At 37.1% G+C, this 15,849-nt stretch overlaps 1 protein-coding gene across 8 annotated transcripts in view; it reads right to left on the bottom strand.

Moving 5' to 3' along the window:
* The window catches only part of SLC4A4 (solute carrier family 4 member 4), a 343,883-nt gene that overhangs the window by 59,620 nt on the left and 268,414 nt on the right, over window positions 1–15,849 (bottom strand). For all 8 annotated transcript variants that reach the window (XM_019757100.3, XM_088791346.1, XM_074324475.2 and 5 more), the window contains one exon: window positions 11,462–11,532. In XM_019757100.3, the coding sequence (XP_019612659.2) occupies window positions 11,462–11,532 (71 nt within the window). The remainder of the gene's footprint in view (window positions 1–11,461; window positions 11,533–15,849) is intronic.

The following is a 15,849-nucleotide window of genomic DNA, read 5'->3' as shown; positions in this document are numbered from 1 at the left end:
TCTAGTCATAAAACATCACACACATAAAAGGAGAATCTCTGGCCAGACAGAGTTCTATATTTTTACAGAGCTCAAAAAGTAAAATGCTCACACCTTTTTTTACAATAAAAAATAAACTCTAGATCATTCCCTGAAATATTTTTTCTATATTAGCTTCAACTTGTAAATAGCTGAATTACATAATTACTCTTTTATCAGACTCTGCTTATGAGAGGTGATTAATCATATTTTATTTTTTTTCAGACTTCTGCATATGGATGTTTTCAGCAGAATATAAAGTTTAGAGGTCATAATAGGTAACAGATTTCTTTGTTTTAAAATCAACAAAAATATACCATAATTTTACTTCAATACTTTAATATCACCAGAATCCTTTTTTATAACTAGAGTTCCCCAAAGAAGTAAGGTGCATTAAAACAATCCCAACAGCAGGAGGGGGGCAAGATGGCAGAGTGGACAAATGTGACCTCCCATGACAAAACTAAAATTACAACTAATTTATAGAACAAGTAGTCTAGACAACCATCAGAAGTCCAGCTGAATGGAAATCCTATAATTACAGATATAAAGAAGCCACATTGAGACTGGTAGGAGGGGTGGAGACGTGAAGTGGGCTCATGTCACACTTGTGTGTCACAGTTGAGAATCAAGAGGGGTATCTCAGCCACAGAAGAACCCTTCAGAGGAGCAAGGGACCCCAGCTACACACTGGGATTCCCAGCCCAGATAACACGTGCTGGAGCCCCCACAACATCTGGATGTGTAAAACAGTGGAGATTCCGACCTTCCAGGGAGACAGAAGGCTGTGGGAAACCCAGACATCCTCTTATAGGGCCCATGCACAGATTCACTCTTTCGCAGGCACTCATCCTGGGCTCCAGCTAAGGAATGGCAACTCGGGAGGCACAAGAGACTTATAGAGAGAGACTGAGTTGTGTGGGTGTGGGATGAGGGCTGGAGGGACAATCACCATTATCCCAGTGTAAAACCCTTCTACCAAGAGTTGGTAGATGGGTGACATCTTTCCTGTGTTGAGCCCTTCCCTCACATGGTCAAATTTGAATCTGCATTAACCTGGTGAACTCTGCTCACTTCACCCTGGTGATTTCCTGGGACCCTGCCCCACCCAATTCATACACCACTGGAGGTACTTTTCATAACTTGCAGCCATCCCTGCCCTACACACCAAAAGAGGCTCTTTTGGCAGCAAACAGCTGGCTTCAACTCATGTGTCACCGGAGAAACTTTCAAGGCTAGAGCCAGCCCCGGCTAGTGATAGAGTCTTTCTTGGACAACTCTCAAAGGTCAGTGGGCCCCAGGTGCCTGGTGGCTAGTCTCAGTGTGCTCTGAGACTTTTGCAGAGTAGCTCCAGGCTCAGCACTGGTGCCAAACCAGAATCTACATTAACCTGGTGAACACCACTTGCGACACCCTAGTGACTCCTTATGACCTGCATCACCCAACTCGCCTACCTCATGAGACTCTATCAGCAGCTGAGACTTATGGGCAGCCAACAGGTGGCAGCAAGCTTTGGGATTCCCTGGCATTTTCTGGAGCTATCCCAGATCCAGTACTGGTGGCAGCTGTCCTGGGTTCACAGAATGGCCTCTCCCACATGCTTCCAGGTCCAGCATAGGCAACGACCAACAGTGGATTGCTTTGTAGCTCCTACAAGGTAGTCCTGGGCTGATCACAGGCAGTAGCTGACCTGGACCTGCACTGGAGCCCCTCCCAAGAGGCCCCAGAATCAACATAGATGAAGGCTGGCTTCAGACAGCAGCAGAGCACCATCCAATTTGCCCCACAAGTGGCACACACAAAAGGGTGTCTCAGCAGGCACCAAAGCCCACTGGAACAAGTCCCATTCTGTGGGGGAAGCCCCCTGCACATCAGCCTGTAAGCTGTGGACTTGGTCAAACCCTACAGTCCATCAGCTTGATAGTCAATCCCATCCACTACTATGCTAACAGCAATCAAGGCTCAACTACAATAGGAGGACACACACAACCCACAAAAGGGAAACTCTTGGATCACTGGCACAGGTGATCAGAGAGACAGCACCACTGGTCCCTACAGGGCACCCATTATGTAAGACTACCTGGCAAAGACTGGGAGATGTAGGAGATCTATTTAATGCATAAAAGCAAACACAGAGAGGCAGCCAAAATGAGGAAACAAAGAAATATTCCCAAATGAAAGAACAGGAGAAAACTCCAGGAAAAGAACTACATGAAATGGAGCAATCTACCAGATACAGAGTTTGAAACAATGATTATAAGGATGCTCAAGGAACTTAGAACTTCAACAAGAGATGGCAAGGGTAAAAAGGGACATAGAAACCATAAAAAAAAAAGAACTAGTTAAAAATGAAAACACAATTACTAAAATTAAGAATACACCAGAAGTAATCACCAGTAAATTAGATGAAGCAGAGGAACAAATCAGCGATTTGGAAGACAAAGTACAAGGTGTGATCAAACAACATGGTGAATGTTTAAATTTGAAAAAAGTTATTATAGTAAAAGACACATTGCCATTAATCCTCCTCAAAATACCCCCCACCCCCTTGCTTTGAACACACTTATTTTATCATTCTTGCCACTTTCTGAAACAGTTATGGAAGTCCTTTTGAATCCGGTGAATAAGGTGGACGAGGACACACTGCAATGTTTTCATTCACAGAAATTGCCATATACTAGAAGAGATGTGTGACATGGAACGTTGTCAGAATGGAGAATGATTTATGGCACACTTTGAAAGACACCTCTCTCAACCATAGCTCACACCTGACTGACTGCACTGAACAAATTGAAACTTGTTAAGGTTTAATGTACTGCTTCCTGTACTGAAGATTCCTGCCTGTCCATCGGATGGCACTCAGCTGCAGCATTCACCATATTGTTTGATCACATCAGAAAGGCTCCATGTCACATATTGTTTCTGGTATATGACAATTTCTGTCAAATAAAAACATTACAGTTTGTCCTCATCCACCTTATTTATGGGATCTGGCACCGTGCGACTTCTGGCTCTTCCCCAAAGTCAAAATGATTCAGGACATCGAGGCAGCCACGACAGTGTAACTAAAGACACCCATGAAGGAGGACTTCAGGAACTGCTTCAGAAAGTGGCAAGAATGATGGGATAAGTGTGTTTGAAGTCGGGGGGGAGGGTCTTTTGAGGGGGATTAACTGCAATGTGTCTTTTACTGTAATAGTTCTTTTTATTGGAACATTCACTGTATTTTGTGATCACACCTAGTAGCAGAAAAAGCTGGAACAGCAAAAAGAAAAAGCAATGAGGCTAGTTTAAGGGACCTCTGTAACAAAATCAAGCTTAGCATCATTTGCATCGTAGAGGTAGCAGAAGGAGAACCAAGAAACCAATGTATTGAAAGAAATAATGAATGAAAACTTTCCAACCTGGTGAAGGAAATAGGCATACATGTCCAGTAAGTACAGAGAGCCACAAACAAAATGAACCCAAAGAGGCTCACACCATGACACATCATAATTAAAATACCAAAGTTTAAAGACAAAGAGAGATCCCTAAAAGCAGCAAGAGAAAGGCAACTAGTTATTTATAAGGGAGCTCCCATAAGATTGTCAGCTGATTTCTCAACAGAAACTTTTCAGGACAGAAAATATTGGTACATAATATTCAAAGAGATGAAATGCAAGCAACTACAACCAAGGCTACTCTACCCAGCAAGGCTATCACTTAAAATTGAAGGAGAGAGAAAAAGCTTGCCAGATAAGAATAAAGCTAATGGACTTCATCACCACCAAACCAGCATTACCAGAAATGTTAAAAGGACTTCTACCACAATAAAAAAAAATTAAAAAAAAACAAAAAGGGAGGGACATAAATATGAATAATACAATGGCAATAACTACATATCTATCAATAATTACTCTAACTGTAAATGGGTAAATGTTCCAATCAAAAGACATAAGGTAGCTGAATGGATAACAAGACCCACACAAATGACGTCAATAAGAGCTCCACTTCAGATAAAAAGACACACAGAGACTGAAAGTAAAGGGATGGGAAAATATACTTAATGCAAATGGAAATGAAATAAAAGGCTGGGGTACCAGTACTTATATCAGACAAAACAGAGAGTAAAACAAAGGAAGTAATAAGAGACAAAGAGGGACATTACATAATGATGAAGGGATTGGTCTAACAAGAGGATATAACACTTGTAAACATTTATGCACTGAACACAGGGGCACATAAATACATAAAGCAAATATTGACTGACATAAAGGCAGAGATTGACAGTAATACAATCATAGTAGGGAACTTGGACACCCTCTTGACACCAATGAACAAATCTTCTAGACAGAAAATCAACAAGGAAACAGTGGCCATAAATGACCCACTAGACTAGATGGATTTAATTGATATTTTTAGAGCATTTCACCCCAAAGCAGCAGAATATACATTCTTTTCAAGAACACATGGAACATTTCCCAAGACAGACCACATGTTAAAGCCACAAAACGAGTCTCAATAAATTCAGGAGGACTGAAATCATATCAAGTGTCTTATCTGACTACAATGGTATGAAACTAGAAACCAATTACAAGAAATAAAACTGAAAAATACAGAAATGCTTGGAGACTAAATATAACATGTTGCTAAATAATGAAAAGGTAAAAAAAAGATCAAGAAAGAAATCAAAAGATACCTTGAGACAAATGAAAATGAAAACACAATGACCTCCAATTTATGGGACACAGCAACAGCAGTCCTTAGAGGGAAATTCATAGCAACATAGGCCTGCCTCAAGAAACAAGAAAAATCTCAACCAAACAATTTAACCCTACACTTAAAGGAACTAGAAAAAGAACAGCAAACAGCCCAAAGTGAGTAGAAGGAAAATAAAGATCAAAGCAAAAATAAATAAAATAGAGTCTGAAAAAAAAAACCCACAACCAATAAAGAAACCATAAAATCATGAAACCAAGAACTGGTTCTTTGATAAACTTTTAACCAGACTCACCAAGAAAAAAAGAGAGAAGACCTAAATAAATAAAATGAGAAATGAATGAGAAGTGACAACTGATACTACAGAAATATAAAGGAGTATAAGAAAATATTACAAACAATTATATGCCAACAAATTGGACAATCTAGAAGAAATGGACAAATTTTTAAAAACATACAATCATCCAAGACTGAATCAAGAAGAAACAGAAAATATAAACAGACCAATTACTACAAACAAAATTGAATGAGTAATCACAAAACTCCCAAAGTTCTGGACCAGATGGCTTCAAAGGTGAATTGTACCAAACATTCAAAGAAGAATGCTTCAACACCTATCCTTTTCAAACTATTTCAAAAAATTCAGAAGGAATGAAAGCTCCCAAGCTCGTTTTACAAGGCCATCGTTACCCTGATTCCAAAACCAGACGAAGACATTACTAAAAAAAGAAAATTATAGGTCAACATACATGATGAACATAGATGCAAAAACCCTGAACAAAATATTAGCAAACCAAATGCAGCAAGACATTAAAAAGATCATACACCAAGATCAAGTGGGGTTTATTCCTGGGATGTAAGGTTGGTTCAATATCTGCAAATCAATTAACATGATACACAACATAAAAAAAATGAAAACACAAAAATCATATGATCATATGAACAGATGCAGAAGAAGCATTTGACAAAAACCAGCATCCATTTATAATAAAAACTCTCATCAAAGTGGGACTAGAGAAAACATACCTCAAAATAATAAAGCCATATACAACAAACCCATAGCTAACAACCTGCTCAATGGGGAAAAGCTGAAAGCGTTCCCTTTAAAATCAGGAAAAGACAAGGAAGCACACTTTCGTCACTTTTATTCAATGTAGTATTGGAAGTCCAAGCCACAGCAATCAGAAAGGAGAAGAAATGAAAGCCATCCAAATAGGAAAGGAAGAAGAAAACTGTCATTATTTGCAGATGACATGATACTATATGTACAGGACCCCAAAGATTCTACAAAAAAAAAAAAATTGAAACTGATAAATGAATTCAGTAAAGTAGCAGAACACTAAATTAATATTTAGAAATCAGTTGTATATTTATACACTAATAATGAACCATCAGAAAGAAATTAAGAAAACAATCCCATTTACAATTGCATCCAGAAAACAAAAAATACCTAGGAATAAATGTAACCAAGGAGGTAAAAGACCTGCACTTGGAAAACTATAACACACTGAAGAAACAAACTGAAGAAGATAGAAATAAATGGAAGCACACACCATGCTCATGGATAGGAAGAATTAATATCATTAAAATGTCCATACGACCCAAAGCAATCTATACACTCAAGGTAATCCCTATCAAAATATCAATGGCATTTTTCACAGAACTAGAACAAACAATCTTGAAATAGTGAAGACACTATGGAAAACTGTTATGAGGTTCCTCAAAAAATTAAAAAATAGAACTACCATATGAGCCAGCAATTCCACTTCTGTGTATTTTTTTCAAAGAAATCCAAAACGCTAATTCAACAAGATATATGCACCCCTATGTTCACTGCAGCATTATTTATAATAGCCACGATATGAAGCAATCTGAGTGTCCATCAATAGACAACTGGTCTAAAAAAAAAGATACATATATACAATGGAATATTACTTGGCCATAAAAAAGAATGAAATCTTATCATTTGTGACAACATGGTTGGACCTGGAAGGTATTATGCTAAGTGAAATAAGTCAGACAAAGACAAATACCATATGATCTCACTTACATGTGGAATCTAAACAACAAAATAAATGAACAAAGAACAGAAACAGACTCATAGATACAGAAAACAAACTGATTGATGATTGCCAGAGGGAAGGGCGGGGTTTGGCAGGATGGGAGAAAAAGGTGAAGGGATTAAGAAATACAAATTGGTAGTTACAAAATAGTCATGGGGATGTGAAGTACAGCATAGAGAATGTAGTCAAAATGTTGCAACAAGTATGTACAAGTATAGTGCCAGGTGGGTACTTGACTAATTGGGGGATCACTGCATAAATTATATAAATGCTAACCACTAGGCTGTACGCCTGAAACTAATACAATATAATACTGAATTACCAATTGTAACTAGAAAAAATTAATAAATAATTTTTAAAAAATCCCAACAGGCAGTTTTATTGATTTTCTTAGAGAGTCAGGTCAAAGTAAACACTATACAGATGAACATGAAATGATAGATATGTTTTCTTGCTTACATACAATGCTTCATTCACTTAGCCAATAAATCCTTTATTCAAAACTCACTGAACGCTCACTATATGGAGAAGCTTAGAGTAAGTGGACCTGATGGGCCAAAGCAGATTGTTTATGTAAATGGATAGTGAGAAAAAAGGTGTAAAGGGAACGAGACCAAGTTGCTGAGGGTCTTAACTGAGGCCAATCCCATGGAAAGACATTTTAATCTATTTTTCTGGATCTCATTTTCTAGAGACCCTGTTTATATTGAGAGATTTGTTCATAAATCTTAAAAGCAGAGTGCATAGTGAAAGATTAATTTTAAATTTTAAAATACTATAGCATTTTTTTAAAGACAACAGTGGGGGATATATGAGAAAGGATGGGAAAAACGTTGACAGTCTTTAATCCAGGTGATACGTATATGGGGTTCATTGTATTGTCTTCACTTTAGCGTATGCTTTAAATTTTCCATAATATTTCAAAAGTAGGAATATGTAATCTTCAAGTAGATTTAAGGACAGAATTGACTTTCTCAATGAGAGAAAATCACAGGACTGCTCTGTACAAGATTGAAAGGACATTCCATTTCCCATGAAAATGAGTGTTAACTCCCAGAATTGCCCTGAAGGTACATCAAATCAAAGTACTTTTGCTTTCATGTCGGACTACCGAGCAGATATATAGAGACTGAAATACTTCTTAGTCCTGTGACTAACAGGATCTCCATGTAGACATGACATTCTTCACTGGGTAATATAATAAGCAAAAAGGTAAAAATTAAAAGTTCTACATTGCTCTCCTTGAGTACAGACTGGCAAAATATATGTCTTTTTAAATATATAAAAATGAGGGTAATGCTACAAATAAAAGTCTCAAGATTAGATAGCACATTTACTCATTTAAGGATTTTGTTTCCCAGTAGTGGGTGAGCCCGATTTGCAGTAATCTGCAATCTTACTATATTACGGACAGGATGCATCTGAGCTGCAGTTTTCCGTAGTTACATGTATTGTTGTAAAGTACCGAAACGAATTGATTGTTCTGCTTGTGACTAAGATAATAGAAAGTTGCAGGAGACTGTGATTCCAACCTAAGAACTAAAGCAAGCTGGATAAGCTATAAGATTACAGTTTTTAAGAATCCACCAGAGAGTTGAGGATGCAGTGAAACCCAAATAAATTCTAAACAGTTACAAGACTTTCATAGGAATGAAGAGATCCACGGTCTCACCCCTGGCAGAGTAGAAGGTAGAAGATATATCAACTGTAGATGGAGGTAAGGAGATATAAGCCAAATCTTTAATGAGTTTTTAATGACTGTGTGTAGACTGGGGTGAAAGTACATTCTAAGGAGCCCTAGGCACAGCCGGAGCTTGCATCCACCCACCAAACTTTCTCACAGTCTTTGCTAAGTGCCCAGGTAGTACACAAAAGGTTGGAGGTTAGACAAAATTGCTGAGGGAAATCCTGCCTTAGACACAGATGCAAGAAAGCCAGTTTCCTAAGATGGGAGGCAGGGCAGGAGAGCTGAGAGAAAACCCTCTGATGCATTCAGGAAGCTCTGACTAGGAGGGCTAAGGCATCTGCCCTGTGAAGGGCTGGAGGCAGAGCAGCTGGGAAAAGAAACATCTCCCAAGGCTCAGAAATCTGGGGCATAAAACAAGATGCAGAGCAGACCATTGGACACTCTGGGATGAGGGAAATGTTCTTTATATTGTTTTGGATGGTGTTTACATGAGTGTATAAAATAGTCAAAATGCATTGCAATGAATATGTAAGAACTATGCATTTTACGACATGCCTTGATTTAATTTAAAAAAAACGGAATCCAATGTGAAAAACAAATACTTAACTGATCCATTCAATCACCTCCTCAGAAGAGAGTGATGGTTAGATTTTTGAAATCTGGTCTTTCCCTCTGAGAGCTGCTAAGTAGAAGCCAACAGATCTTAATGCTTATAGTTTAGATATACAGTGTGGATAAGCTGCGGCTGGTCTCACAATTTTATAGGGACCTTTTAAAGAATTTTGTTTACAAGTTGAAGGATGATGCCAAATGAGAAATCTATGGGAAAACTGATGAAGATAAGAAGAATTAAAGACACGATCCAAACAATAAATGAAAATAACCGAAAACCTGCCTTTTTATCTTGAGGGTTGGTTATTCTAGAGTTCTAATCTCTGTCTGAAAGCTCTAATGCCCCAATTTTCCTGCTCTTTCACCCTGAAAACACCCCAGCCCCCCCAGCACTAAGAAGAAAAAAGCTTGTCTTCAGCTAATGAAGCTGAAGGGAAAAAGCCTTCTTCCCTCTAACACAATGTTCTCAGGGGCCTTGTGAGAGGGACTCTTGCTGGTGCCCAGGACTGCACATCATTTTTACAGTACCTTATTTCATAATCTTACTACGGCTTAAATGAAAAGAAGGAAATTAAGTGCTGATGACGGTATGTCCTAGGACAGGCTCAGGGTAGTAGAGCTAGCATGGCTGGGCAGACAGAGGTCTCAGTAGCCTGTGAGATGCAGTGATTTCCAGTTTCTTCTTTCCACGAACCTGAGTTATGGAGGCGGTATGGCCTACTGGAATGGTAATAATATCTAAATAGAATAACAACAGTACCTAACATTGATTGAGAGATAAATATGTGTCAGCCACTATGCTAAGTCCTGCCTATCTATTAATTTGACCCATATAGTAGTATCTTTGAGGTAAATACTATTAACATCACCATTTTACAGATGGGAAACTGAGAAGGTTCCACAGTAGTGGAGCCTGCATTTGAAACCAGGCAGTCTGACCCGAGAACTCAGTATCTGTAAGTTCTACATGAAACACTATTCTGATTCCCCAAAGAATGGAAATAGGCAGTTTTGGAATTAGAAAGCTATATATATCAATTACTGGAGTCTCTCCAGGACTTGCCCAAAGACAGGGCTTAAAAATTCATTAAATTTAAAGCTTTCCTTGATTAGTTACAAAAAGAATTAAATTAGGGACAATCTCTTTTTAAGTCAGTTGAAGTGAGTGGTTTATTTATTTTTATTGGAAATTAACTTATGGTTTTAATTAATTGCATATATTTTTAAATTTTTAATTAGACTTTAATTAAAATTCTTTAGTCTAGAAGAAACTATTTTTCTTTGTATTTTAATCAAGTCCTTTCAGGCAATAGGCTAACTGGCTCAAAGACTGAAAACTGAACTCTTTTCTATATGTGGCTCTTAAAGATACACATACTGTCACACACACATACTCTCTCTCTCTCTCTCTCTCTCTCTTTCTCTCTCTCTCTCAAACATAGAAGAAATCAAGAGGCAAAGTTTGGGGAAAGTCAGAGAAAACTTTAAAAAGTCAAGAGAGCCACAGAATAAGAAAACAAAAGAGAAATAGGGTCAAGTGAGAGTTGTCCAGGAAAGACAGAAAACATCATCTTTGAAGGAAAAGTTGTGGATGCTCATTATATAATGTCTACAGAAGCGTCCCGGTCTCCTGAGAGATGGGCACTCTATCAATACAAGGTATTATGGTTTCTATCTTTATAACTGAAAGATTGATATTCTTTGGTAAGAGTCCATATCCAGTGTGGAAGGAACACAATTGGAAGTCTGAAACAGCACTTTCCCTTTTGCTCCAACACAAAAGTCTCCTTCCAGTGTGTGACCTTCCATGCAAAACAGCTCATTTTTAAAGCTCAGTTCCAGCTTCTTAAAGATCCTTGGTTACAAGCCATGGGAAAGGATATCATGTGACAGAGGCACAGTCTTTTCTAAGTGACAGAGGAAATGTCCTGCTACAATCACCCTTAGTGAAGAGAACACAGCACCATTTGGTAGCCAGAAGAATTCTTAATCATACCAGAAACAGAGAGAGAATACCATGCTCTCATTTCTCGACTTCCCTTACTTTCCCTTGTAAAAATATTTCAAGGTGGCAATTAAGGGGATATAGCAATTAACTTCCCAAGAGAGTTTAAAAAGTATGTAGTAGAAGTAAACATTCACTTTAGTTTGAAAACAAAAACAAAAACAAAAAAACTTGACTAGAGCAAGGAAAGTAGGAAAGTGTTTTTTTTCTGTCCTCCACTATCACTGATTATTAAATATGTGTTCATGCTCAGATTGCTGAATGGCAGGAGACATTATGAATATGAGATGAATGGTATGAGACTTTATAATATAAATATAATAATTAGAGTATATAATATGCAAGTGTGCAAGTGGTTTGAAATATTAAGTCACTCACCAAATCAGTAGAAGATAGAGTTGGCAAATCCTCTGGAGCCAATGTAGTGTCATTAGATATTGAGATATTAACTGTAAGAAAAAGACAATTTTTACTATAAAAATAAGATAAAAATGACTAAAATGCATAATTAGTAACCTAAAAAAGCACTGTTAGGCATTAAAAATGTCTTCAAACAACATAAGGGCACAATGAATTATTCCTTATTATAACTATATTTACTTTCATCTAGATAAATAACCAAAAATTTGGACACGTCTATTTTCCTCAAATCTGATAAGAAACAATGGCAAATATTTAATGAGATGGCATAAAACTTATTTGTTTCAGGTTTCCAAAAAAAAAAACAAAACAAAGAAAAACGTCTGTTACTAAAAGGCATTCAATATTATTTTGCCTGGTGGAAGAAATGGCTGTTAATAGGTGAGTAAGTTGATGACTGGCTTCATGTAGCGTCAAATTTCAGAAATCGGAGTTTTACTACCTAAGAATTAACTGATTTGGGGGCGGGGGGAAACAATTAACTGATTTGGTATTTTTGGAAATTTAGACTGTATATGAGAAATTCAGACTGTATATCTCTGCAAAATGTGTAAAAACAAAAAGGTACTTAAATAATAACATATAATTGGGATGAATATTTAATCCAATTTTGAAAATTATTTTCATTTAATTTGGCATCATTTGTAGATTTAAGATATCACTTGCAGAAGAACCTAATTTATTTATTAAACCAACCCTGCTCTTGGAAATATTTCATTTTTTTCTATTTATGAGTCTAAAATTAAAACGTAATATTTAAAAAGTATTCTATAATTAAAACATTTCTCTTTATCAGATGACCTTTTATCCTTTATGTGAAACTTTACGTATTATTAAAAAAAAACCTGTTACTCAGAGAATATCCCTAATTTATGGAAATAGTGTGAATTAAACACTATTAGGTTTCTGTCTTTGAGGACCACATTTTTCATTTAACATCCAAACCGTCAATTATTGTTTGGGCCTGAGCACCACCTCTTTTTCAAGCTCCTAACCTGTCCTTTTAGTTTGCCATGGTTCAGGTCTTGTCTACATAAACTTGTAAGGAGAAATAGTTATTTGACTATTGAAATTAAGAATGTAAGATCCATGAGGGAAGAATAGAAGGGGCATGTCTTGTTCACTGCTTTTCTCCAGAATCTGCCCAGGCTGGCATTTAAGTAAACGGAACTCAAAAATATTTGCTTATTATTCAGTCTTTAAAAAGAAGGAAATCCTGCCACTTGCGACAACATGGATAAAACTGGACCACGTTATGCTAAATGAAATAAGCCAGACAGAGAAAGATAAACACTGTATGGTATCACTTATAGGGAGAATCTAAAAGAAAAGAGACAAGGGAAGGGAAGGAAAGGAAAGGAAAAAGAAAAAAAGTCTAACTCATTGAAACAGAGAATAGAATGGTGGTTGCCAGGTGTCAGTGGTGGGGGAAATAGGAAGAGGTTGGCAAAAGGGTACAAACTTTCAGTTATAAGATGAATAAAGTCTGAGGATCTAACATAAAACATGGTGACTATAATTGATAGTACTGTATTGTATAACTGAAATTTACTAAGAGAGTAGAATTTAAGTGTGCTCACCAAATAAAATAAATAAATGTGAGGTTATGGATGTGTTAATTAACTTGGGAATCCTTTCACAATATATACATATATGAAGTTATTATGTTGTAACTTTAAATATATTAAAATTTTATTTGTCGATTATACGTCAATAAAGCTGAAAAAATATTTAACTGTCAATAAAAGAAGCTAGGAAAGCAGCCATTTAATGACTACAAAAAAATGAAAGCAGATAAAAGCAAAAGAAATGAAACAAGAAAAGCAAAAAAAGGAAGAAAATATTTAGCTTGAGTCCTAGTTTTTCTTAATTTGGGTATCCATTTTGATCTTTGAAGGGTCTGGAATTGTTAAACTTTTAACCTAAAGCAAGCTGCTTCCAGGGCTCCCCTATTTCCTCCATAAAACAAGCATAAACGCAAACAGTTTGCTTATCCTCTGTTTCATTACAGGTCACAAAAAGAATCAAAATAGGCTAAAGGATGCTTGGCCCAAACAATAAAACAGAACATGAATCCATTCCCAGAAGGAAGAAGATGTTAGTACATTATTATTAACAAAACTTAGATTTTTATTACTATTTTGTTAGAAAAAGTTTAAATTACATTTTCTTTTTTTCTTTTTTTTTTTTAAGGAGGGCACAGCTCACAGTGGCCCATGTGGGGATCGAACCAGCAAACTCGGTGCTACCAGCACCAAGCTCTAACCAACTGAGCTAACCGACCACCCCCTTAAATTATATTTTCTTACAATAGTCCACTCGTTCACTTAAAAACATATAAGACCACATAACAGGTATACTTTTATACCCTTTCTATTGTGGATGGGATTCTGAAGCGTGTTTTGTCAGGTTTCTCGCCCAGGATTACCGTACAGAGTCAATCAGAAGTAGAGTTGGTACCAAATCCTTGTTCAGCATTCTTTCTTTTCAGCATTTCTAATTATCAAAATCAAGATGATTTATTTGGCCACAGAATTAAAGGTGAGATAGTACTTGTCAATGTTAAATGATGTGAATCTCAGCTACGAGCTGAATAGTTTTTACTTATCTGAGCGTCTGAAGGAAAACAGTATATGTGAAATCACAGGCACTATTTAGATGGTGTCTGGGAAGCTGCTCTTCCTGAGCTAGATTCTTTAATGCAATTTATGAGCTTCCTGTCACAAAACAGTGAGGGTCTTTTTGCAACACACTTTTCTGCATAAAAACAAGGAGTAAGGAGTGAGAAGGAAAGACAGTCGACTCCTTCTTTGTGAAATGAATGACACATAATAAAGACCATGAGTGGACTAAAATAGAATTACAACCTGAACTTTTAGTAACTGTTCTTGAGGTTTGGATACACATCAATTCTGCTCATAAAATTCCTTTTACCTTTTCAGTCTTCCTCTGAGATAAGCTATTAAAGCACATTGGCTCTCAAAATCCTAAAAGACCAGTATCAAAAAGACAGTAAAAGGTATAAACTTTTTATATTTATTTTAATAAGTAGTTGCATCAAGAGAAAGACTTCAAAATAAATATACAAACAAGCATTTCCATATATGTATGGACTCTACCATATTCTGTGTGTGTGTGTGTGTGTGTACACACACACACACACACACACACACACACACACACAGAATATGGTAGAGTCCATAAATAAGATTAAAAATTAATTTATTTAAACTCACAGAAGAGAAAATGATTAATTCTAATTGGGAGCTTGGTCTACAAGAGCCATTGGTCATCATTTGGATCCAGACACATATGATGCGAATATTTTGGCAAACATTTACAGAATGGTCTGTTTATACACAATCTGCAACATCCTTAATCAGGATTCTGGAAAGGCCAAACGGGAAAGCCAAAACACGCTGCACTCTATGTGTCTTCACTGTTTGCTTGGCACTATGGTGAAGCAAAGAAACTCTTTGCCCTAAGAGTCAGGATCATTTAGAATTAGCCAATTGTTACTGGGACAGTCTGTGTCCCATACTTGGGTTTCAGGGAGTTTCCACAGGTTGATCGTTTTATGTTACTTGGATTTTCACTTCTTGATCCTCCTTCCCATGTATCAAAATCTAGCTGATCCTCTGGAATGGGGAATGAACACTGTCAGTAATAAACATTTTAAAATGTGTCTGTGAGCTGGCTTTTCCTTTATGCTTAATAAGAGATCCAGAGAAAAAACAGACTGCAGGAGCTATAAGCAGATACATCCATGTGTCACTGTGCCCTCCTGCAAAGGGAATATCAATTGCACGGTTTAAGGTTGTCCTTTATCCTCTAGTGACCTGGAACTATCCTATGACTCCTCTACTTTACACGTTAGCAGAAAACGTACCATCAGGAATACACACAACAGTTCACTTGAACCATGAGATCAAGTACGAGCAATAACTGGCCCCTGAGGCAGATCTGTCTGCTTTGAGGTACCAACACATCACAATATAGAGAAAGGAATACTAGGGGACTGGGCTGGAATTCTGGTTCCACCACCTTCTGGAGCACAGTGTCCCCAAACTCCCTCGCCACATAATCTTCAGGAAGTTAACTCACTCCTGTCGACTACAAGTCCCTCATTTGTGAAATTGGATTTGAAACCATCTACCTCGTAAGGTTATGGTGCAGATTAAACAGGACATTGTTAGCACAACGTCTAGTACCAGGTAAGAGCTAAATAAATGACAGCCAAGATTATTACCAGCTTTATGACCTGGAGAAGGTAAAACTTCACGCCTGAGAAGAATGTCAGCTACCTCACAGAGTTTATGAAATGAGTAAATACATATATAGATTTT

The sequence above is a fragment of the Rhinolophus sinicus genome, chromosome 1 (genome assembly GCF_057876585.1).
Source record: "Rhinolophus sinicus isolate RSI-liver-muscle chromosome 1, RSI-T2T, whole genome shotgun sequence".
Classification (NCBI taxonomy): domain Eukaryota; kingdom Metazoa; phylum Chordata; class Mammalia; order Chiroptera; family Rhinolophidae; genus Rhinolophus; species Rhinolophus sinicus.
Note: the sequence above shows the minus strand (reverse complement) of the source record. Positions and strands in the feature narration are given on the sequence as shown.